Genomic DNA, 24,920 nt, shown 5'->3' on the forward strand with positions numbered 1-24,920 from the left:
GATAAGTTAACTCTTATCCAAAAGATAAGAAACCACCCTCAATGAAAAAAACAGACCAAAAATAATTGTCTGTATCGAGTGTACATCTTAGAAGGTGAGGAGATGTAAGGGAAATATAAGAGGGTAGTAATTCCAAGCAGAAAAAATAATTAGTGTAAACATGAGAATACATTTGGTGAAATGAAAGAAGCCGGGGTGACTGAGACATAATGGACATTAGCCAGCAGTATGGTAATTAATATTGCCTGTGGTAGACAAACTTATTGGTCACAATTCTTCATTCCCTCGCCCCAGTAGCATTTTGAAAAGCTACCTTTGCCTTGGTCTCACAGAGACAGGATCTGTTTCCTTGCCCCACTGAAGCTGAGTGTGGCAAATGACTTGGCCTTGGTCAATGGAACATGGGCAGAAATGAAGGCATGTCATTCCCAAACAAGACCTTAATGGGCATGGCATGTCCCTTCTTGTCGTCCTTATGCCTCTGTCATCAGCAAAAAAAAAAAAAGGCCTCCTTCTTGTAGATGTGCTCCCGCTTCACCTGGAACCCCAGAGTGAACAGGCAGGGAGCAAAGCTACCGCAGCCAACATGTTAGACACAGTGTTAAGAATAGATAGTTGTTATTTTAAGTCACTGAGTTTGGAGGTGGTTTATTCAGCAGGATTATCATAGCAGTGTTAACTGATACAGTCTTCGATACTAATCTTACACATTATTAGTATACCTCTCTATTGTTCACTTTTCTAAACATTATCTTATTGGTCATATAGTCTACAGTTGCCAGATCATTTCTGGAAACGACAGGTTACTTGTAAATCACAAAACGAACCTGAGCCTAGCCATCTGGATTTGGAAAGAATAAACCTCATCTGACCAGACTCCTGATTTGTTTTAGCCATGTGTTTAGTTGAAAGAAAGCAAAGGCCTTTTCTCTCTTTTCCACCTCTGCACCAGGATATCTGTTTTTTCAGGAACATAGTGTTAAGTTTTTGCATTCCTGAAAAAAATATATATACAACTCTGTATCTTGTGGTTTATATTTTGGCATCTTTGTGTGTTAGTACTAGTCATTCAATAGATGGGCGATTCCTCAACAAAGTGAAATCCACCAAGTGAAGTGTGAAGTCACTTTTCTAAACAAACCCAACTTGTGGCTCATTTTCACAAGTTTCAATTCCGAGGCTAAATTTTCCAAAAGAAGTTCAAGCTTTCCTGAATGTGTATCCCAAACTCAAACCTAATAGCGATGTAAATAGCAAACTAATCTCATCAGCTGTGGTGAGAAATATCATAGCGCTCCTTCTCTTGAAATACTAATTTTTTTTCCTCAAAATATATCACTTATTCACCAAGTAGTTATTGGGTGTCAGTCCACAAAGCATACCAAACAATACAGAGCTTCAAAAAAAGGGGGAGTTGACCTGCCCTAAGTAAATGTATCCCAAGAAATGACTTTCACAGCGGAGACTGTTGGGACCTGTCTTAATTGGAATTCCCCGAGGCAGACCTTAAGACAAAGAGTTGGTACAGGGAACTTAATGTATGAGGTGAGCCCAGCAGGCACAGGCAAGGAAGTGGGCAAAGTGAGACCGAAAAGGGAAATGCCAAAAAGAAAGAGAGACAGAAATAAAGGAAGGAGGAGGAGAAAGAGAAGAACAGAGAAGAAGTCAGGGCGAGGGAAGCAAGCCAGTATGGGCAAGTGAGGTTCAGTCCTGCTGGAGATCCTCTGAGAAACTGTGCGGAACCCACCCAAGAATCCTAAGACCAGATAGCAGGGAGCCTGAAGCATTTGCACATTGATTTTTATCCCCCAGTGTTGGAAGGCTGCATCCAAGAGGGTTAATTCCCACACACCTCCTGCTGTGCCTACTTGCAGCAGAGAAGGCCTCCTTAGGCCAAGGAAGGCCCTCAGACAGGGAGGATTAGGTAAGGTAGGAAGTTTATCAACATCGGCAACAGTTGTCTGAAGTCAGGCGGGCCTAGGATATAGGGTGCAAGGCATCACCCTTGTCTGCTACAGGAACACAGCTGTTTATTCCATCAAGTGTAACAAGAGTCCATATTTACCGAGCACTTAATCTGTACCAGGCACAGTGCTAAGCCTTTTACAGATATCGTATTATTTAACCCTTGTGACAAACCCCGAGAAGTAGTTACTATTACTATCATCCTCTACAGACAAGGAAGTTAAGAGGTTTGCTCAGGTGACAAAGCAAGTACATAGTGGAGATTTGAATGTGAGCAGTCAGATTCAAGGACTCTGGTCTAAACACTTAACTCATGAAGGGCAAGGCACAGAAAACAAAGACACCAGAAAGTCAAAGATGGGGAAAATAATGAGGCATGTAACGCTCTGGGGAAAAAGTGTACCTGAGTAATACTTTAAGAGTGACTAAGAAAAGTGCAGAAAAAGAAATGAGCTTGTGCATAAGATGGGGAAAGGGGAAGGAGGAAGGGGGCTGTAACATAATGGACATGAATTCAGCAAAATGTCCGCATCAGAGAGCACACAGAGTTGTCCTTGTTGCAGGGATAGGCATATATAACATGGCATGTAGCTCAGTTCATGTAGCAAATATGTATCAGGCGTCTGTGTTATACTTGGAATGGGAGGTACAGAAATTAGAAAAAGGAAAAACAGACATGATCTTCTAGGGAAGAGATTTACACAGTAGATCTTCCTTGTTTCTGTTTTCTAGTACTGGAACCCTTTCTCTCAGTGAAGAGTCCATTCAGTGACATGTATGTGGCATGCCATCTCCTCTTACACCTTACACTCTCACATACACACTCACACACATGAACGTGTATGCACACCCACACACGAGCACACACGCTGGGCACTTGACTGAAGCCTGGCCAGCTAAAGCACCCTGTGGCCTCACTTTCTGGTTTTGACAGGAACTTGTGACCTAATTTGGGTTTTTCTATTGAAGCTGGGAGGGGAGTTGGCCTCTGATGATCAGGGGTACCAAACTGGTAAGATATAGGTGTGAGGCTATCATCTTACCCAGCCACGTGGAGAAAGATTAAAGCCAAGCAGAGGCGAGCATATTTGAGGAGTGGAAAGTGTCCTGCCAATTTTTTTTTAACTCTTGGGGTCATCCTGATGGTAAACAAGAGGTAAATCTTATCCCAATTTTTTTCAGAAGAAAACACTTTAATGGCACGTGAAAGAAGGAAGAGATTGTCTAAGTGAGCTCTTTTTAACATGGCTTCTTCTAAAACTTGACCACCCAAAGATGCAGGATCATAATCTGTTCTCATAGTCACTCTGCAGGACACCAGGATGCATGCATCCCTTCTACTGATCTGAGTCACCACAGGCCATTGGACCCACTGAATCTTTATGCAAGTGGGATTCTGAAATAGTCATATAGATTTCAGATGGAAATCTGAATAGGTTAGTTTTTCCTTTACTGAAAGAGCCAAATCTGTTGAGTACAAAATTCTGCTAATTATAATCCTCCTTTTATAAAACTCTTTCTCTTCTCATTCTCCTAATCCACTTTGGTTCATATTCCTTGGCTCCAGATCCAGACTATGAATGTTGGCACAGGTTGGCCAAATGTAAAATTTCTTTCCCAAGATTTAGGAGCCCAGAGAAGCTAAACATAGAAATGCAAAGTTAAAAATACTTTCAGAAAAGCATGCTTTCGAATCAAGGATCATATCCAGTGTCCTGATAGAAAATAGTTACCTTCTCAAGAGGGTACTTGGAATGAAAGTAAAAAGCCAGAGGAAAGGTACGAGGCAGCAGCATAGAGGGAGGGTAAATCGAAGAGACAAGAAAAAATGGATCTTATCAAATTTTTGATATGCTATTGGGCATATTCTGCAGCTGATGCCTATTTAAGATAAAGGATGAAATGGGCCTCTGTTTCTATCTGAGATGCTCCAGTCACTTATAAAGCAGTTAGATTAAAGTTAATTGATTCCGTAAATACTTTTGAGCACCTGTAATGTGCCAGGCACCATGTTAGGTTCTAGGAACACAATAAGGTACTAGAATCTCTTTCCCTACATGTTCTCTTCTGTATTAGCCTCCTTATCCTAGAGTAGGATTTCATATGCCTGTCTTTAATTTTTAAGCTCAGGAGATGAAACATGGCAATTTATCATGTCTAGATATGATGCTCAAACCCAAAAATCAAGGAACTCTTCAGATGTTCTCAAGGGTCTCTGAACCATAGTTTGAGGAGTTCTGATCTAGAGTTTTCAGAAACATTATTTCTAGGATGCTAAACAAAAATATTGGATATAAAATTTCCTGCAAGACTTATTTGTAGCCTTATGTTCACATGGTTTAGACCTTGATTTTTAATTATCAGAAGGGGAAGCTAGATTGAGCTCCTGTTCCCTTCCCTTCAAACAGTGTGTGAATCAAGAGGAAATATGGGGCATCTGGGTGGCCCAGTCAGTTAAGCATCCCAGGTCAGGTCATGATCTCACTGTTGTGGGGTTGAGCCCTGTGTCAGGCTCTGCACTGAGTGTGGAGCCTGCTTAAAAGTCTCTCTCCTCTCTCTGCCCCACCCCCCCATCTCTAAATAAATAAACACTTCTTAAGAAAGAGGAGATATAATCATAGGAGGGGTTTTTTTTTTAATTTTTGTTTTGTTTGAGATTTTTCCAATGATTAAATACAATTTTTCTGTTTAAGACCTTATTGACCCTTCTATGAATAAATTGCTGTCACTGACCTCATTTAAGAATTCAAAGTCTTTCCAATCAATTCCTTGCCTACCATGTATGAAACTGCCTTTCTTTTAAGATTGGGCCAAACTGGGGCACCTGGGTGGCTCAGTTGGTTAACCATCTGACTCTTGATTTCTGCTCAGGTCTTGATCTCACGGTTCATGAGATGGATCCCTGTATCAGGCTCTGCACTGACAGTTCGGAGCCTGCTTGAGATTCTCTCTCTCCCTCTCTCTGCCCCCACCCCCAATTCTGCTCACTTTGTCTTTCTTTCTCAAAATAAATAAATAAACATAAAACTCAATCTGGGATGATTTGGCAGAGACGGAAGTTCAGAAGACTGGCTTGGATAAGCAGGAAGGGTTGAGGTGACACATAAAGGATCGCCTGACACCACAAACATGTATATAGACTCCAACAGGTAAGGGAAGGAAGCCATCTCTTTCCTTTTCATGGACAGTTTGAAGGATTAAGTCTCATTCTCAAGGCTAACTTCACCTCTGTAAGCAAGGTGAAGATGGCATTGGCTTCAAAGTTATCAAGTCATTTCCTAAGAATGCTGTTCCAGGAACAGTGTGGGGTGGCCCTGAGTCCCAAAGTTAATTCTCACCAAAACCAAATATGCAGGAAAACCATTTCCCTAGAGCCAATTTTCCAAATAATGATTTTGCTGAAAGATAGATGTTTCTCTTCTAAAATATTTTCTATGTATTAGCTTCACTGGGCCAACTCCCCCCTCCCCCCCCCCCCCCACACACACACTCATCTACATTCTTACCAGCCTTCACATTGAGGAACATCGTCAGTTTAAGACATGGTAGTAAAACAACTGGGGTAAAATCTCCTTGACAGTTTCAGGTTAATTGATTATTTGGCCAATTGATTTTTTCAGCCAATTAATTTTTAACAAATGAGTTTTTCTTGCATCAACCATTCTAAAAACTTTGCACAGCTCCTTCCTCTGCAGGCATATATGGAACTGACATAGATGGGCCCCTGAAGAAGGCTGAGGAAACGTCCGATCTGCCAGAGATGCATAAAGCATTTGTCAGGGAGGCAAAAGGAAGTCTATACCACTGTGCAATGAGAATCCCTCTGGACAGAGCAGTTGTAGTTGGCTGACTTCCTATATGCTCAGCCTCTGTCTCCTCATCTGTATGGATAATAATGATTATACCTCTCATGGCTCTGGTGAAGAGTAAAGGAAATACAGCATGTAAAGCACATAGTGCAATGGTTAGCACAGAGACAGGGATCAATACCTAATCGCTGTTATTGTTAACTGTTGTCAACAATGACAGAAAACAGTTCCTCAAATGATACCTTTTCACCTCCAGGCCTGAAAGCCTCACTCCTTCAGCTCTCTAGCCACCAAACCCTCTCCACCCTCATTTAAATGTCAGCTCGGCCAACAAGTCTTCTCTGGTCCTCTAGACTCGCTTAGGGCCCCTATATATCCCTGGTCTTAACCTCATTGCCACTTACAGAAACAGATTCTTCAGTTATCTGCCTTTTCTTAAAATAAATACCCTGGGAGCAGAAACCATCTCCATATCGTGTACTCTGATAGGCATAAGCCCTAGCACGGTGCTTGGCACTTGGTAGATGGATGAATGAGTGAGTGAGGCATCAGCTGGGAGCATGGTCCTGAAGCCTGGTCCTGCCAATGGGAGGATGCCAGCACACAGCTGCACAGGTCTGACTTAGACCACAGGGTCTATGAGAAAAGCCTGAGAAGGTCTAGAAGGGTTCTGTTGAGCTTCTCCAGCAACCCCCAGAAGCCTGAGAGGTGGCTTCTATTTTTGACTTTTAGACCCTATGGCTTCTCCAACCTCTAAGCATGGGCTCTCTGGGCCACTGAAGAGTCTCTTCCCCATGGGAATTACAGAGTAGTAGAAGGTCCACTGATCTAGAAGCAGAAAACTTAAGTTGTGCTTCTTTTACTGTGTGACATTGATCAAGTGTCTTCATCTCTCTTAAGTCCTGGTTTCCTCTGGTAGAACAGCTGAGGCATCTCTTTCTACAATCCCATGAGGGAAGAGCAGAGTCAGCTTCCAAGCATATATCTGTTCTAAGAATTTAATGAGATCTATCCTTTCTCCTTCTATCCTTTCTGCTTCCCTCCCTCCCTGCCTTTCTTCTTTATTTGACAAATACCTTTTGAGTATTTACCCTGAACCAGTTACAACGTAGAATTCAGTTATAGAGAGGCAGACAAAATAAATGGGATCCTTGCCTTCCTGCTACGTATAGTCTAGGGGAAGAGACACAGATAAGCAGGATAATGTCAACCATTTAGATAATCAGAGCACCAAATAAAATAAACGCAGTAAAACGAGATGATGTGATAGAGAATGACAGTGGAACACCCTCTTTAGATTAGATGGTCAGGGGAGGCCTCCCAGAGATGGTCACATTTCAGCTGAGACCCAAATGAAGAGATGAACTTGACAGCAGGCAATATGAGCTTAGTTCAGAGGTCCCAGGACTTGCGTGGGGCAAGTGCTAGGAAGCAAAAGAAGCAAGGTGGTGTGGTGATAGCAAACAAGCGGGCAAGATGCAAGTGACGTTGGGTTGGTCCGTGTGGGCCATGGCCAGGGGTTTGGATATAGCTTCAAGTGCAAGGGGAGGCACTGGAGGGGAGCTCGATGCAGGGGAGCGACATGTTCTGATTTATGTTTTTGAAAAATTTCTGGTCACGGTGCAGAAAATGAATTCCTACATGTCATGTTCCAACTGCAGCTTGAAAATGGTATGATTAATCCCCTGGTTGCTGGCAAAGCACCAGAAACATGGGTGACATTATATTTGCTGATAATAAAGGGCACTTTTTCCATCCTGAGCTGATAAATATGTTGAACAAGTGGTTTCTAGTTAACTAAAATGAACAGTGTTGCCTTGTGTCTTCAGACATTTTTTTCCCAAAAAGGATTTGTGTATTTATGGTGATATTAATAACTGAAGAATTGGAAATGTACAATTCCATAGCCACTTGACGGGGCAATAGCTTTTTGGTGGTTTAAAGGAGATTGCATTTTGTTCTATATGTATAAGCAATTACTGTTTATTTTGTTATAATCTGGCAGATATATTGAATTTCCTGCCCACCCAGGGTTCTGCCAGGTTCCCTATCCTGAACATTCAACGAGGCCAGCTATTATGTGCAGAATGAAATGACAGCAAGCAACAACAGATGACCAAATAGTGCTTGATAGGGTGCTTTTTGACAAAGCAAAATAGTAATAGAACACGCCGTGTTTCCAGGTCTTTGAAGTCTACTTTTTGAAAGCGTTTTGGATTTTTAAGGTCCACTTTAGTAATTAGGCCTACACCTTGAATTTTGAACTTTGGAAACTCTTGGCAAACCTAAGAATAGTGACAGTAGTTGCCAAATACATGCCAACTAAAATAAACACAATGTTTTCATTCAATGTTTCAATCTTAGTTGAGCCTCACAAAACCCCTATGAGAAGTAGGCAGTGAGAAAGCTGAGGCTCAAAACTGCTACAAGATTTGTCTAAGATCACATAGCTGGTGCTTGGTGGAGTTACTTTATCTTGCCTTCCAGTTGGAGGAAAAACAAGTAGAAAGGTGGTGCTCCATTGGGTCCCAATGGAGACAAATAGAAGAAGGTATGCTAGGGCTGTAGGTCATTGAATGGACAAGTTGTCAAATATTCTGCATGTTGTCCCCAGGTATAAGAGTAGATGAGGTAAATAATGGGTAGGGTGAAGAACCATCCATTGGACAAAATGTAGACCCATGAAATAGCCTGAATAAAATCTTTAGAACCCAGCTGTTATTTCTACTTAGAGCACTAAGTCACCAAAATCAAGATTAGTAAATCTTAACCCTTTTGGAATTAGGAGACCTATTAAGAATCTGATAAAGTTATGAAACATGACCCATATAAGTGATTTTTTATGATTATGAAGCTATCTGAAGTTCATCATGAACCCCTGAAATTCATCTGTAGACTTCCTAAGAACCCTTCAATCAGCCCCTCATTTTAAACTTGAGAACATTGAGACCCAGAGAACAGTCTTTACTTAAGATCACACACAAAAAAATTGGTGCACAGATAGGCCCCAGAATCTGTTCTCTCACTTTTAATAGTTCCCAGATTCTATTCTGCAGGCTCTAGACTCTGGGAGCTCTTCCATTTGAAATGACTGGCTCTCATCCTAAAAGTTTCCCCTTCTGCTTTTGGGGTATCCATATATCTTTTGCTTTATGAAATTTTGATGATATTAAATAATAATTACTTTTCTTAATTATAATTTTTGTTTTGAATGTCCTCACCTCATCTGGCTAAATAAAAAATTGATAACTCTCTGGTAGGTACCAAATTTCTCCTGGAAGTTGTACTGATCCAAAAACTCTAAAATGCTGGGAGTCACTGCTCTTATTCACATGCCTCTCTATCTCCTCTCATCGCCCACCTGAAACAGGTGCAAACCATATAGGAGTATCAGTCTTATCGTTGAATCTGATGCTTAACAGAAGTGAGGGGGCTCTACAGGGCCAGATTCCTTCTGCATATTCATGCTGCACATATTGCAAAGGGAAAAAAAGAGGGAGGTAGAGTCTAGGTTGAAAGAGATCAGAGGGATATATCAACCAAATGCAATGAACTAACTTTTCTGGGTCCTGATTCAAATAAACCCACTTAAAAACATCTGAGACAGTAAAGAAAATGTGAACACTGGGCAGATGATTGATGATATAAACAATTAACTATTTTGTTAACTTTTTAAAAAACATTTATTTATTTTTGAGAGAGACAGAGTATGAGCAAGGGAGGGGAAAAAAGAGGCAGGCTCCAGGCTCTGAGCTGTCAACACGGAGCCTGATGCAGGCCCAAACCCACAAACAGCGAGATCATGACCTGAGTCAAAGTCAGACACTTAACCGACCAAGCCACCCAGGCACCCCAAGAATTGAGGTTTGAATTTAATAGTGTTGTAGTTGTATTTTTAAGAATTCTGATCTTTTAAACGTACATACTGAATATTTACAGAATATGGAGTTATATGATGTCTGGTATTCATTTCCAAATGATCCACTGGTGGGAAAGAGGTGATGGTGGGAGGCACCGGGTAGTAGTTGAGATAAAAAAAGATTGGCCATGAGTTGGGGATGGTTTATCACAGGGAACAGAAACATGGAGGTGATAGTATGATAGTCTCTACTTTATGTAGATTTGATATTTTCTATAATAAAAACTTTTCTTATTTTTATTTTTTTAATTTTAGTTATTTATTTTGCCAGAGAGAGAGCATGAGCACAAGTAGGGGAGGGGCAGAGACACAGAGACAGAGAATCCTAAGCAGACAGCTTTTAGAATCCTACACTGTCGGGGTGCCTGGGTGGCTCAGTCAGTTAAGTGTCTGACTTCGGCTCAGATCATGATCTCATGGTTTGTGAGTTAGAGCCCCACATCAGGCTCTGTGCTGACAGCTCAGAGCCTGGAGCCTGCTTCGGATTCTATGTCTCCATCTCTGTCTGCCCCTACCCCTGTTCACGCTCTGTCTCTCTCTCTCAAAAATAAATAAACATTAAAAAAAAAAAAAAAGATTATAGAATCCTAAACTGTCAGCTCAGAGCCCAATGCAGGGCTTGAACCCATGAACCGTGAGATATTGACCTGAGCCGAAACCAAAAGTTGGACACTCAACTGACTGAGCCACCCAGGCACCCCAATAAAAGCCTTTTTAAAAGAGAAAAACAATAAGCAAATGGGACAACCTCAGTACACTCTTTATGGGAGTGCAAATTCCTACAACCTTTCAGCAGGGCCTTTTGGCAATTCCTACCAAAGACCCTAGAAATAATCCATCCATACCCCTTGTGATGGTTAATTTTACGTATTTACTGGGCTAGACTATAGTGATCAGGTTTTTACCAAACACTAGGCTAGATGTTTCTATAAATTTTTTTTTTTTTAGATGTGATTGACATTTACAAGCAGTTGACTTTAAGTAAATAAAGCAGTCTTCTCCAGGGCGTGAGTCACTCCATCCAATTAGTTGAGGGTTTTTATAAGCAAAGACTGAAGTTTCCTATAAAAGACGGCATTCTATCTTCAGACTGCAATGCAGAAACTCTGGTTTTCTTGGCTTTGGACTCAAGACTGTAACATCAACTCTTGCCTGAATCCTTTGCCTACCAGCTTGCACTATGCATTTCAGACTTGCCAGGACCCACAATCATATGAGCCAATCCTTTAAAATAAATTCCTTATATTCCTTAAAATATATATCTTTATTAGTTCTGTTTCTCTAGAGAACCCTGACTAATCTACTCATTTACCCAGAACTTCTGCTTGTAGAAATTTATGCAAAGAAAGTTATCATACAAAGATCACAAAAAAAAAAAAAAAAAAAAAAAAAACATGTTCAAGGCATTGTTTTAACAGAGAAAGATTGGAGACAATCAAAATGTCCACCAGTGGGGGACCCTTTAAAAAATTATTGTGAAAGTGCACAACGTAACTATACAGAAAATTCTGGCCCTGTAATTCATCTATCCTATGCATATATTCTATGACTGTTAAAAATAAGGTAGATCTTCCTTTAAAGAAAACACATGTATTAACCATACTATTAAATAAACAGCAAGTTAAAAACCCTGTTTGATTTTCATTATTGTAAGTTGTTAATACTGAGGATGGAATTATAAAGGAGCTTACATTTTCCTATTAACATTTCTATATTGACTGAATTTTTTAAATAGCATATTTTGACTGAATTAATCAAATCCATTTGACCTATATTTAAACAAAAAGTAAAATCAGACAGATTTCTGCTGCCCTCACCCATGCTACCTTGTGTTTATTAATGTTATAATTCTCTTTTAGTCAAATCTTTTACATTGTTTTTTCATAAAACATTTCTATACCAACCAAATAAAATGGATAGATAGACAGTTATGTGGACATTTAAGTTTAAGAAAGAAAACTGTGGAACTATTTTTGTTTCATAATTCACTTGAGTACAGTACCACAGTTCAAGGAAGGCAAACAAGATAGGAAAAAAGGATTTTCTCTGCAATATACAGATAATGACCTCATTATCTATTTTAATTTGACAATGTAGAGTCAGTCTGAGTCCTCTATGACTCAAATTCTATTTGCAGAAACTAAAATTAATAAATCATAGCTTCATGAGTATGGCAGTGCCTCTTTGCAAGCCATTTTAATGGGTTTTATAGAGTTTCCTTCTCTTGGTTCCACTGTAGGACATGCCGTGACCTCCACCAGTCCATTTCTTCTTAATCACCTTGTAGTCTTTTTATTTTGAAATGTTTGTATAAACACAAACTTGCGGGGAGGGGGATGAAATTTGAAAAGATCCTTCTTAACATAATCATTTACAGTAAATCGGATAAGTATCTTTTTGGCCAGTAGACATGAAAGCCACAAACTGGTTGGGGGGGGGGGGGGGTGGGACGGTCACTTTCCAGCCATGTCCTCATGGGTGCAAGCACAAGAAATTGTGCAGAAGAGAGCACTGTTTGCAGTAACCTTGATAGCATTTTCCAGTGTCTAACTCAGTTCCCTGTGTTCAGGATGTATTATTACTGTTCTTCAAAAAATTACCTTCTCTAATGGTAAAGTGGAGAGCACAGAACGTAATGGAAAGTTCCTCCTATCGGGGCACCTGGGTGGCTCAGTCAGCTAAGCCTCTGACTTTGGCTCAGGTCATGATCATGCGGTCCAGAGCCCCAGCCCCACATAGGGCTCTGTGCTGACAGCTCAGAGCCTGGAGCCTGAGATTCTCTCCCTCTCCCTCTCTCTCTCTCTCTCTCTCTCTCTCAAAAATAAATAAACTTTTTAAAAAGTTTGAAAAAAAAAAAGAAAGTTCTTCCTATGGAGACAATAAACTTTAATACATTTGATACATAATCACATCAAGGAGAAATGCCCTTATTGTGTTTAAGAGCCGAAGTACAGCATTTTGTCTTTCACTTTGTTTTTGTCTTTTAAGAAAACACTTTTAGTGAATATATGCTGTTGTTACAAGAGATGAAGCTGATTTTGATTCAACTAAAGTTAGGACAAAAATGTCTCAAAAATGATTCTGGCTGGCAAAAAATGCCATTTACCTGAAGATAAGGAAGCTGGAGATCTCTTAGTTCTAGCAGACGGGAGTACAGGTCCACCGACCTTCCTGGGAACAAACAGCATCATTAGAATCCCTGAGGCACTCCTAGGATGTTTGTGAACTAGATTGTTTTATATTTCTGCTTGCTTTGATGTTGGATAGAGTCTGGTAATGACCCTTTTAGTCAGCAGAGGCATCCTGCATATACTGATACTTCCGGTCAGTATGTCCTGAGTCTCGGACAAACTCCGTCCCTTCTCCTTGGCAAGCTGAGGATGTCAACTTCAAGCTGAAGTTTCCAACTGTAGCAACCTAAGTCCAAGTACTGGAGCCTTCTCTGAGTTCTCACTGCAACTGGCATATTTCCCAAGACTGTTCTGAGTCCCCACCTTGTCCCCATCTTCTGCCCTTTCCACCCCAAACAGATCCTATACCTGCAGCCCTGAGAGGTCATTCTCCCCAGATTTTGACCATAGCATAGAAACATGCCTCATAATGAGCTGGTGGCATAAGGGAAAACCTTGCTCTAATCAATATGCAAGTCTTTAGAACCAGTTTGAAATCACCCATGAGCCAGGGGAGCAGTGGAACGAAAGGCCACAGCCTCCATACGTTCATCCCATGACCACTCATCTGTTGAAAAACAACTGAAAGCGACAAAAGGGAAAGCCACCCATAGGAAGGCAATCAGAAAATCGAGCAGTTGTCCAAGAAGTCAGTAGACAGGTGAGGGATAAAGAAAAAATAATAGCACTGTATTTGTTTCACATAGGAGCTTAAGAATAAAAGCTTTGAGGTCAGATAGTCTCTGTTTTCAGGCCCTTACATCAACAAGTCACTTAACCTCTCTTCCCCTCACTTTCCTCACCACTAACAGAAGAGAAATAGTACCCACTTCATCAGATTTGAAGGTCCAAATGAGATAAGATGTGAAGGCATTTGGCATAGTGCCTGGCCTGGCAATAAGTGTCATTGGTGATTGGCATCCAGCAGTGGCAGTAGTAGTGGTAGAATCGTCATTATCCCATATAGCATTGTCCCCTGCCCTGCTCCAGGTACAGTAAGAAAACCAGGGACATGGAAGACAGAGGGACTTGTCCTTTTCATCCTCCTAGAAAATCTCAACTCCAGTGCCTCACAACTCATTGCTTGGCTTCTCCAATGACTGGCCCATGGGGCTCAACCCATCCCTTTTGAAGGATTGAAGGACTTGAGCATAATGGAGAATTCAGTAGTTTGGAAAACTTAGAGGTGGAATTTGCATCATAAGAAAAAAAAAACACCTCAGAGCTGGTTTCCAAGTTTGCTCCTTCTCTATGCCAACTGGGTGATCTTTGATGATTCTTTCAAGATGACTGAGCTCCAACTTCCTCATCTATAGAATGGAGAAGGTTGCTGGAGAGAAAAAAAGGAGATCTAGTGTGTGAACGTGTTGCTAAACTCTCAGGATTTTGTAGTGATTTATGCTGTGAATCATCTAGGCTAAGCAAGCAGAGGTGTGTGTGAGTGTATACGAGCACACACAAACGCATTTATTATGCATACACATATGGCTAGTGAAAGAAAAGTCAATCTAAAACCAGACAAATGCCAATATTTTATACTGGGAAGAGAGAAAAAGAAGGAGCAAGAGGATTAAAGTCTCTATCAGCTGATAAAAGGATATTGAAACCGGGGCTGTGGAAAATGATCAAGTAAAGAGAAACATGCTTAGCACCACAATTTGCCAGTTGCCATCTGATTGTCCCTTGGCAACTTTAATTCTGGGGATGAGAAATTCTGTAACAGCAGTTTGCTCCCCAACACCCTTGATGCTTCCCACATTTGCTCCTGGGGGACTGCCACCATTGGGACATGTCATTCCTGTCCCTCCCTGAGCCACCCCCCAGATACATTGTTAGGGGCATTAGTCCTCTTTTCTTCTGCAGCAGGTGAAAGATAATGTCAATAATTTCAAACTCTTATTACCAGATGCCCCTAATGGTACAGTGCTGCATACACATGAATCTGTGTCTTCCTGTACTGAATACCTCACTTTGTGTAAAGAACCACAGGTCCTACAATGATCACAATTTCAGTGCACGAGGCATTCAAGTTCATTTGCCCTCTGCTTGCTTTGGAAGCAAATGTTAGAATGACCTAGATGAAAACTTGTTCATGGGAACCTTGTTTTTTTAATGTTTATTTTTGAGAGAGGAAGAGAGAGAGCATGAGTGAGGGAGGGGCAGAAAGAGGGAGACACAGAGAATGTGTGGGAGAGAGAACGCCAAGCTGTTTGCACAGAGCCTTACACGGAGCTCAGTCCCACGACCATGTGATCATGACCTGAGCTGAAATCAAGACTTGGACACACAACCAGCTGAGCCACGCAGACACTCCAAGATGGCTTGGTCATTTTTGTAGACATTCAGCTGGAAATCTAAGGATGCCGTAACTTCTGAGAAAGAGGGGCAGGAACGTACAGTAGTTATTAGTGTAGGCTCCACCTAATCTGCTTGCATTCAAGCCTCGTCCCTGCCCTCCACTAGCTACATGACTTCAGGCAAGCTCACTGCACACTCCAAGCCTCAGTTTCCTCATCTGTGTATAACGGTCATAGTAATAGCACCTACCTAAGACAGGCGTTATGAGCATTAGATGAGAATCATGTCAGTAAAGAAGCTAGCACAATGCCTGGAGGCTGAAACATGTCAGTGGTTGCTATTGTAAATATTTTCATTAATAAAGCAGTGCCAACTTGCTTAATATTTTTTCAGGCCCCACAAACAGAACTAAAAGCTGTGGGTGCCTAGCAGCCCCTTTCGTGTAAGTGAAGCAGCAGTGAGATATTTACGTGTTGTTTATGCGTTGGTAAAAAATTTTTTAAAAATCTACTCTACCATGGACGCTTTTCTTTGGTAGACACAATGCAGTAAGACCCAACGAAATTCAATTACCCTTTGACTGAGGCCCACCCTGAAGGGAATTATACATTTGAAATCAACACAGTTGGATTTGGTCCCTTTTGCAGGCTCAGCAGTTGCTTCATGACGAGTTCATCATGGGATCAGAGGTGGTCCCCTTGGCTTCCAGGTTCTGTCAACTGACACACTCTGGCTATACAGAACAGTTCTTCCCTTGTTTAGGTTCTAAATGAATGATACTTGCTTCCAAAATTATTACAGCTGCTGAACACTTGCTGACTATAAACTCTCTTCCTCCAGAATAAAACATACATATTTACGCATGTATATCTATCTGATGCTTAAAAGACCCTCTCTGTTAAAATATGTGTGTTTAGCAATATATACCAATCGTATAGCATTAAAAATGTTCAGTCCTATGAATTATTATGCTCAGACTATTTTGAGCTGACGTGCTTGTTCTTTATAAGTGATCCCTACTCCCTTCCACGGACGAGGCATTAGCTTAGAATGCACTTCCTTTTCCCCTCTTTCCCTTGATTTCACCCCAGTGTGACTGGTGGGCCAAATACCAAGCTATAAATCACTGGCGTTAATAAGTGCAGCAGATTTGTTAGTGATTTTTGAGTGCCTGTGCCTTGTACAGATAACCACAATTAACATTTACTGTAAATCAACGTAATAAGTTAGCGATAGGGGAAATGATATTCAGCTGATTGCACAGGGAAAAAAATCCAACACCCAATTCTTTTCTTCTCCCGCTGCCTGCCACCCCCACCGCACACCAACATTGCAGACCCAGTCTGTGCACGTCAGCTGAGGGAACTGGTGTATCAGAAGCACCGCTAATCCTGGCATCTGGAAAGCAAGTGTGCGTACCTCTGAATCGTTGCAGCAGGTGACATAGCCCTGCCTGCTATTTTTGTTTTACATGTAGTTCATTATAGGAAAATCTTTCCAATCTTTGACTTAAGATAAAGACCCAAAACTATAACCTGGCCCACAATACCCCACAGTGAGGGCCCCTGAGGACTTCTCCATCTCATCTGAAACCACTCATTTCCTTTTCCTGCCATGTTCCAGTTTTCCAAGACATATTTCATCTCTCCCCATATGCTGTGTTCCTGGCCTATGCAGGGTCTTGGTGCATGCTCTTTGCAGCCTATGTTTTAACAGCTTTACTGAAATGTAAGTCACATACTATACAATTCATTCACTTAACAATGTACAACTTTATGGTTTTAAGTATATTCACATCACCACGTCCATCATCACAGTCAATTCCACAACATTTTTGTCACCCAAAAAAGAAATCCAGGGGCGCCTGGGTGGCTCAGTTGGTTGAGCGTCTGACTTCGGCTCAGGTCATGATCTCACAGTTCATGGGTTTGAGCCCCGCATCAAGCTCTGTGCTGACAGCTCGGAGCCTGGAGCCCGCTTCGGATTCTGTGTCTCCCTCTCTCTCTGCCCCTCCCCCACTCATGCTCTGTCTCTGTCTCTAAAAAGTGAATAAAACCTTAAAAAAAAAAAAGAAAAAAGAAATCCTGTAACACTTAGCCATCATTTTGGATTCCCCCATCGTCCCCCCGGCCCTGGGCAAATGCCAGCCCACTCTTTGTTTCCATAGATTGGCCTTTTCTGAACATTTCATACGAATGGAGTCATACAATGTGTGGTCCTTTGTGACTGACTTTTTCCACTTAGCAGAATGCTTTCAAGGTTCGCTCAGCACTCCATTCCTTATTGATAGATAATATTCCATTGCATCGATATGCCACATTTTATTTATCCATTCATCAATCGATAGACATTTGTGTTGTTTGTTGTTTTCAGTTTTGGGCTATTATGAATAGTGCTGCTGTGAACATTCTTGTACAAGTTTTTGTGCAGACAAATGTTACCGTTTCTCTTGGGTATGCGTCTAGAAGTGGAATTGCTGGATCATATGCTAACTCTATGTTTAACCGTTTGAAAAACTGCCAGACTGTTTTTTCAAAGTAGCTGCACCATTTTACATTTCCACCAGCAATAGATGAAAGTTCCAATTCTGTCTAATTAGAATTTGTTATGCCAGCCTTATCTTGTTATTCTTACCCAATCTTGCCAACACTTGCTATTCCAATCTTACTGGGGTTTTTTTTATTATTATTATTATAGCCACCCTGGTGGATGTATAGTCATATTTCATGGTGTTTTCATTCTTAACTTTCTATATGGATCATTTCTACCCATTTTTCAGGCTGCAGCTTAAAAGTCACTTCCATAGGGTATTTTACATTGACCCCCCCCCCCCAAGGCTAGCCTCGGGCTCCTCTCAGGAAACCTGTATTTTCTCTCTAAACTTGAAGTTCAACACGGGCAGGGGCCATCCTACGTTTCTCACTCTACCACAGCATCTAGCCATTGTGTGAACTACTGGCCACTCGCTAAAAATTTGTTGAATAATGACCTATTATGAAATCATGAGAGAAAGGTATGCATTACCTGAAAATCACCTATTTGAGAATCATTGGCACGATTACCTTTTAAGTCGATTTCATTTTTCAGCCTTCCCACAGACCAAACCATGGAGAAATGTTTTAATATCTCTGGCAAGGGGAGGAAAGGAACTGCACAATGTGACCATGACGAATGCTTCTCTTTTACTGAATTGGGCTACAAAGCAGAACACCTCTCTGGTGGGTGAGAAGCAGGAGGAGCCTCAGTAAATACAAGCAGGATCAAGTAGATGGTGTAAACAGCTCTTTCTCAAGTCAGGCAATAGTAGAAAAGACTGGGTTTCTGAGAAATAAAAAGCTGAGGGATACTGCACGTCCCTGCATTAGCTGTCAACAGAGCCACGTCCCTAGAGATTCTGGTTCACTAGATCCAGCACAAGGCCCTGGAATGTATGTTTGTAGCAAGGCCTCTAGTGAATGCGATGCCAGTGGCCCATGAGCGTCAAGCTCTGGAGTCAGGCACAGATTTAAATCCCTGCCCAATTTACCAGCCTTGTGGTTTAGGATGAACTACTTAATCTTTCTAAGCCCACTTCTTATTCTGTAAAGGGGGAGGGGGCAATAAAGTGCCTACATCATAGGGTTGCCATTGGGCATTCAATTAAACAACGAGCATAAAACACAATTATCTGGGCCATAAGAAATGTTCCAATGTTAGTTTGCTATTGTCATTACTATTTTATCATTATAGTATTATCTAAAGTATAAGAGAATGTACACGACAAATCTGTTTTAAAGGCATCAAGTTTTGCTTAGTTAAAAAAAAATACTTTCTATGCATAAATTGGGCAATTACCAGGTTCACCGATGGCTTTATCATTATTGTTACTTTCGTAGATAATTTCCCAAGTGGCACTTTGTTGATATCGTTGCTATGGCTATTTTCAAATGCCTCCCTAATACTCAAAGAATAATTTAGTCATTTCTTATGAAGCACAATTTTGGCTCCTATATTAAATTACAGTTTACCACCTAGTTGACAACATGAGCTACTGTACTGGCTATAACATACTTCCTTACGTGTCATTTATTGAGCAGAAAGTATTAACCCCCAAACCTTATTTTTCTCTATTAGGTAATACACTGAGCCTGAATGCTTTCCTAATAGAACTTACTCTCTAAAATAGAAGTTCTAAAAGTTCAATCAAATTAGTATCGATCCGTCATCTTACAGAATCAAGAATGTTCATTCATTTATCCAAGTCCTATATACTGAATGCCTAACAAGTGTCAGTCATTCAAGATATACAAAGAAGAAGAAAATCAAGATTCCATCACCATGGAAGGGGCAGTGAAGACAGAAGAAAACAAGGAATTAAATACATCACCAAAACAGTGTGGCTAGTGATGAGTGCTATGAATGACGTTAACCAGGGCAACGGGATAGAAAATGTCTACAGGAAAGGAACTGTTTTAGCTTAATGGTCAGAAAAAGGCTCTCCCAGAAGATGACCTTTGAGCAGACACAGGAATACCAAGAAGGAGCCAGCTATGGAAAATGTCAGGGGACAGAGTGAGGAAAAGGGAACAGTGAAATGACCACAAGTCAGGACTGTGCCATAAGGACCTGATGTAAGACCTACTGGGTGTTATTAAGGAGTTAGGGATTGAGTCCGAGCACAATGAGAAAGCACTGGGGAATTTGAGCAGGAGGATGTCATATAGTGTAATTTATCGTCATTTCAGGTTCCCTTTCCCTCCCCTCCTCCCCTCTGTCTAGAGTGACTAGCTACTGGGAAACCCAGTGGAATGATGTTTTCCTGTGACATTTCTTCCATGTTTCCAGTGGTAACCTCAGTTTCTTTAATGAACTTCTCCCAGAAGCATGCCCTAAAACTCCCCAATCACCCCTGCTTTGCTTTAGAACATGTAGACACCCAGCCCCTCACTTGGTCTCCATTGCATTGTAAAGAGTCTCCTTCATCTGGCACTTTAGGTTACACCAGGTGACGTTTGAAGTGCCCACCTGCGAAGGGAAGGAGCAGCAGAAGCTGGCATTGACTGGTGACTCCTCATCTTCCGCCGAGTTCTTCGTCACAGTTGCTGTCTTCGCCTTCCTCTACTCCCTGGCTGCCACCGTCGTTTACATTTTCTTCCAGAACAAGTACCGGGAGAACAACCGGGGCCCGCTCATTGTAAGTGGCTTATTTCTTGATATAACTTGTCTCTGTCCCCTCTGATTTCTTTCCTGTGCCTTGAAGGGCTTTGGAGTTATGCAAGCCCTCGGGGCGAGTTTTTTTTTTTTTTTTTTTTAAATCACATTCCTTTTCATCCACACCTCTTGGATCTGAGACAGAAGCATGATGTCTGCCATTCCTTTGTGCCCCTGAACTGGAAAGGTATCACAAGACTTACTGGAAACCTCTGAAATAAATGGTTGGAAATCTCATGAGATCAAGGGAAGACAAGTGAGGCTTGCTGTAGATTTATTTATAATTCCAGCATTATGGAGCCAGTCAACCGTTTTTCTCACTGGTTATTCAGACAGTGTGACTTGTGCTTATCTGAAATGCACTGTTTTGTTAGTATAGGATAGACTGGGCATAGAAGTGTCCATCCCTGAATACCCCACACACACCAGTCTCTCCTAATCTCTGTCTCTTTCCACCACCAATCCTCCTCCCACTTTCTTTTTCCTTATACACTGATCCAAGGACTCACATGGGTGAAACGAGTACAGCCCAGAATACCCACATGGGGACACACATACACACATATAGGAGCACAACAACTCTTGGAGGGGCACAGTGGCCGGGATAATGGTTAAGGAAATAAATTTTCAACTTCTCAACCTTCACATGTACATTTGCCTAAAATTGATGAGAATGTTCTACAAGTGAAAATACCCGGCTGTCTTCTTTCTTAATTACCTATTCACATTTTACAAAAGAAAAACATCCTTCCTTTCCATCCCAGGTATCACCACACAATACATTGCTAGGAGGCAAAACCATTCAGGTGCTAATTAAAAAGGGACCATTTGAAATATTGACGTTGTTGGCGTTGAAAGCAAGTGATTCTAATGCCTGAGTAATGCACTCTTTTGCATATAAGGAGGTTAACAATTTCTTTATTTCAATAATATTGAAAAGTCCTAATCGACTCATCAGCTGATGGACCATTAAAAAACAATTTCTGATGACAGATCACGATGTGATCAGGACATAGAACTCAGAAGGAATTCAAAGAAATTAATGGCATTGCCATAACAAAACTCCATCTGTTCTCATCTACTCATTTATGCAAGCAAGCTTTCTCAGCACATCTATAGAATGAAAAATGGGAAGAGAATTTAGGCTGAATCATAGCCCATTCTAGAAATAAGTAATATTTGTCCCCCCACAAAAATATATAAACTAATTGAAGAAAAAGCCCCACACATTTCTAATAAAATGTTTACTTTTTAAATTTAATAATTATTAAAATGTATAATACATTTATATTGTTTGGAACAATTGTGCATTAAAAATATTTACTAATAATATCACCCAACCCAAAATAAATTTTTGACACTTAAAACATTAGGGTCATGGGTAAAAGTTATTTCAACTTACAAACGTATATATTCATACATATAATAGGGTGATTGATAAAATGCTTTCCAATATAAAAAAATATTGTATTAGGGTATAATTTTGTGATGGAAGTACAATGGAAACACAAATCCATACCAAACAAAAATCACATGTAAAATTTGCAACTGCTAAAGAGGAACTCTTTTATTACTTTTTTTTTTTTAATTTTTTTTTTTTAACGTTTATTTATTTTTGAGACAGAGAGAGACAGAGTATGAACGGGGGAGGGGCAGAGAGAGAGGGAGACACAGAACCGGAAGCAGGCTCCAGGCCCTGAGCCATCAGCCCAGAGCCCCACGTGGGGCTCGAACTCACGGACCGCGAGATCGTGACCTGAGCTGAAGTCGGACACTCAACCGACTGAGCCACCCAGGCGCCCCAAGCCATTTCAATTCTGACCCCACCATGAGGAGGCCACAACTGGGGGAGAAAGAGTGGGCTATTCTACCCACCTCTAATTGTGAGTTGGCAGAGGACAGAAAATCCACACCGTGAGCAAGGTCTCAAGAAGGTGGTTCAAACCTAAGAAAACTTTCAAATGCTATGTTAACAATGATGGTACTCGTTTTCAGTCCATCCTGTTTATTCAGAAAGATGGCTACTGATCATTACTTGGTCATCTCAGATCTTGTTACCATCTATTCTTTTTTTGTTGTCACTTTGTTTTTAGGAAAACACACATTATTTCCTTCATTTATTCGTTCTCCAAATCAATCTTTTCCTATGAAACAACAAAGCTACCATATTACAGTGATGTGAACTAATTCAAGCAGTTTAAAGAAGTCAGGTATCATTTTAAGCTAGCTCACATCTACAACAATTTCCCATCTTGCTCTATAGTCCTCTAGGACATGATGTTATACATCAAGCATAGATAAGATCAGTGTATAGGAGAGTGATGAGATTGGTACTGATGTTGGTAATAAGAACAATAATGTCTACTGGTATTGATTGAATTTCTACTAAGTGTGAAGCTAATAGTCACAACAGCCCTAGTTTATGTTATTATTCACATGTAGAGAGGAAAGGGAGGCTCGGAGAGGTACCTGGCTCTCCCAGGTCACATCCCTAATAAAGCATAGAGAGTTTGAACCCAGGTTTCCAACTCCAGGGTCCAAATTCATAACCACCGTGCAAGAGGGTCCAAAGTCCTGACAGGCATTATGCTATGAAGTTAGAGGGGTGGGGGCAGGTAACACCAATTGGTTGATACACCTGGACCACTCCTAGACTGTCTTACCCTGGATACAGAGAAACCAGACCCTACAACCCCTGGACTTTTCTATTCATTTGATGCCATCATGGCTTTTTATTTGCCTTTGAAATCTATTTGGAGTCCTGGAATGACTGCTATAAATCTCTGATGCTAGAATAACTAGAAGGTTCTGTTTGTGCTGCTGTTTATCTCTGTTGCACATGGAAGATGTCAATGATAGAAAACAAGCTTTAAAAGTGTCCAGGATCAGTAGGTATTATAAATCAGAGATTCCCAGGACTGATTCCTATACATTTGCAAGCAGTTGTGAGAAATTTCAGACAGACTGGGGCCATGCTTACCAATGGCTGTTTTTTTTTTTTTTTAAAGTATCTCTTTCTACTGAATATGTTTGACGGGATGGTACACCTTTAAGTAAAACTGAAAATATGAATGCCTTCAGAAGTAACATAATTGTTAATGATGCTGAATGACGCAATAGCAAGAAAGTCGGGCCAGAAGAATCAACCAGCCAGTGGACGTCACTACAGTGCATGCCTTCTTGTACAGATGAATAAATTACAGTTCTCAGAAAGCAGAAAGGGCCACCTGAATGGTGGCGTGGTTGTGAATTGAAATGTCATATCTGGTTAGATCATTTTGTCACGTTCCTTAGAGTACAGTTTTAAAGCCAATCTTCTGCCTGGATTTCTGTGTCAGGATATTCTGAGCCATTTTCAGATCTCATGTCAAATAGTCACACTGTGAGGCTTTGGGGTTTTTTTCATATTAATGTAAAGTAGATTAAAAAAAAAATCTTACAGGGCTGTCAAAATGCTCTAAGAATGAGTACATAACAAACACTGCCCCCATTTTGGTGAATCCTTGTGACAAGAGGTTTGGTTTAAAGTAACTACTCTATACTTACCTGGCAGGGGAGATAGCATGATCACGAAGGTGGTTTTCCCAGGGCGAGGCTTATCCATTGCACTCCGGATGTGCTGACCCCTGCGATTTCCCCAAATGTGGGAAACTCGACTGTATAATTTGTGGTAGTGGGGGACTGCGTTCGCGCTTTCCCCTGGTAATAAATAAATAAATAAATAAATAAATAAATAAATAAATAAATAAATAAAGTAACTACTCTAGGAATTTAGGAGAATCAATATCCACCGTAAGATTTTGTGGAAAACGAAAAAGCTGCATTATTTAAGCTCTGCTTTACCCATAAATGTTGACCGAAGGCAGTTTATGGGACCAGCAGTGTTTACCCATTGCAGGCACAGAGTGGTGTCATGGCTCACATTTGTTTTATGTTCAATGCCTTCCAAATATTTTCTCATCTAGCCTCAGAACAACCCTGAGAGAGAAGTAGAGGAATTAGAATCAGCCCCATTCTACAGATTCAATTTACCACCTCTTTAGTGAGCACCAGGCCTTGGAAAATGTGTCCCTGGGAGATTAGAAACCTTGCCTGTTGTCAGAGAAGTTAATGGCAGAAGAAGGACTGAGACTCAGCCCAGTGATCTTATGGGTAATGGCCAAGCACCAGAGTCGTGGATTTTAACCCCCCTGTATGACCTAGTATTTAATAGTTGGAAGCCTTACTTCACTGGTAGAAAGAAGCTAATGATAACACATGCCACAGGGCTGCTGAAAAGAAAGGAGGAGTTAATGCCTACAAGGCACTTTGCACAGGGAAAGGCATACAGTAAGTGATAAATTAATGGCATCTAATGGCCACACTATTATTGCCAATAATTTTTTAAATTTTTTTTTTTATTTTTGAGAGAGAGAGAGAGAGAGAGAGAGAGACAGAGCACAACCCGGGGAGGGGCAGAGAGAGAGGGAGACACAGAATCAGAAGCAGGCTCCAGGCTCTGAGCTGTCAGCACAGAGCCCGGCGCAGGGCTCGAACTCATGAACATCGAGGTCGTGACCTGAGCCGAAG

The 24,920-nt window shown here is 41.0% G+C and overlaps 1 protein-coding gene and 1 non-coding gene across 2 annotated transcripts in view; both read left to right on the top strand.

Moving 5' to 3' along the window:
- Positions 1-24,920, top strand: part of SYNPR (synaptoporin) — a 311,982-nt gene that overhangs the window by 244,876 nt on the left and 42,186 nt on the right. The window contains exon 4 of the mRNA XM_019469833.2: positions 20,136-20,334. Within this exon, the coding sequence (XP_019325378.1) occupies positions 20,136-20,334 (199 nt within the window). The remainder of the gene's footprint in view (positions 1-20,135; positions 20,335-24,920) is intronic.
- On the top strand, positions 23,890-24,053 carry LOC128775811 (U1 spliceosomal RNA). Its single transcript, XR_008420783.1, has one exon. It is a non-coding gene; the product is annotated as a U1 spliceosomal RNA (small nuclear RNA).

This window comes from Panthera pardus, unplaced genomic scaffold (genome assembly GCF_024362965.1).
Source record: "Panthera pardus isolate Hobbes unplaced genomic scaffold, ASM2436296v1 HiC_scaffold_8, whole genome shotgun sequence".
In the NCBI taxonomy this organism is placed as follows: domain Eukaryota; kingdom Metazoa; phylum Chordata; class Mammalia; order Carnivora; family Felidae; genus Panthera; species Panthera pardus.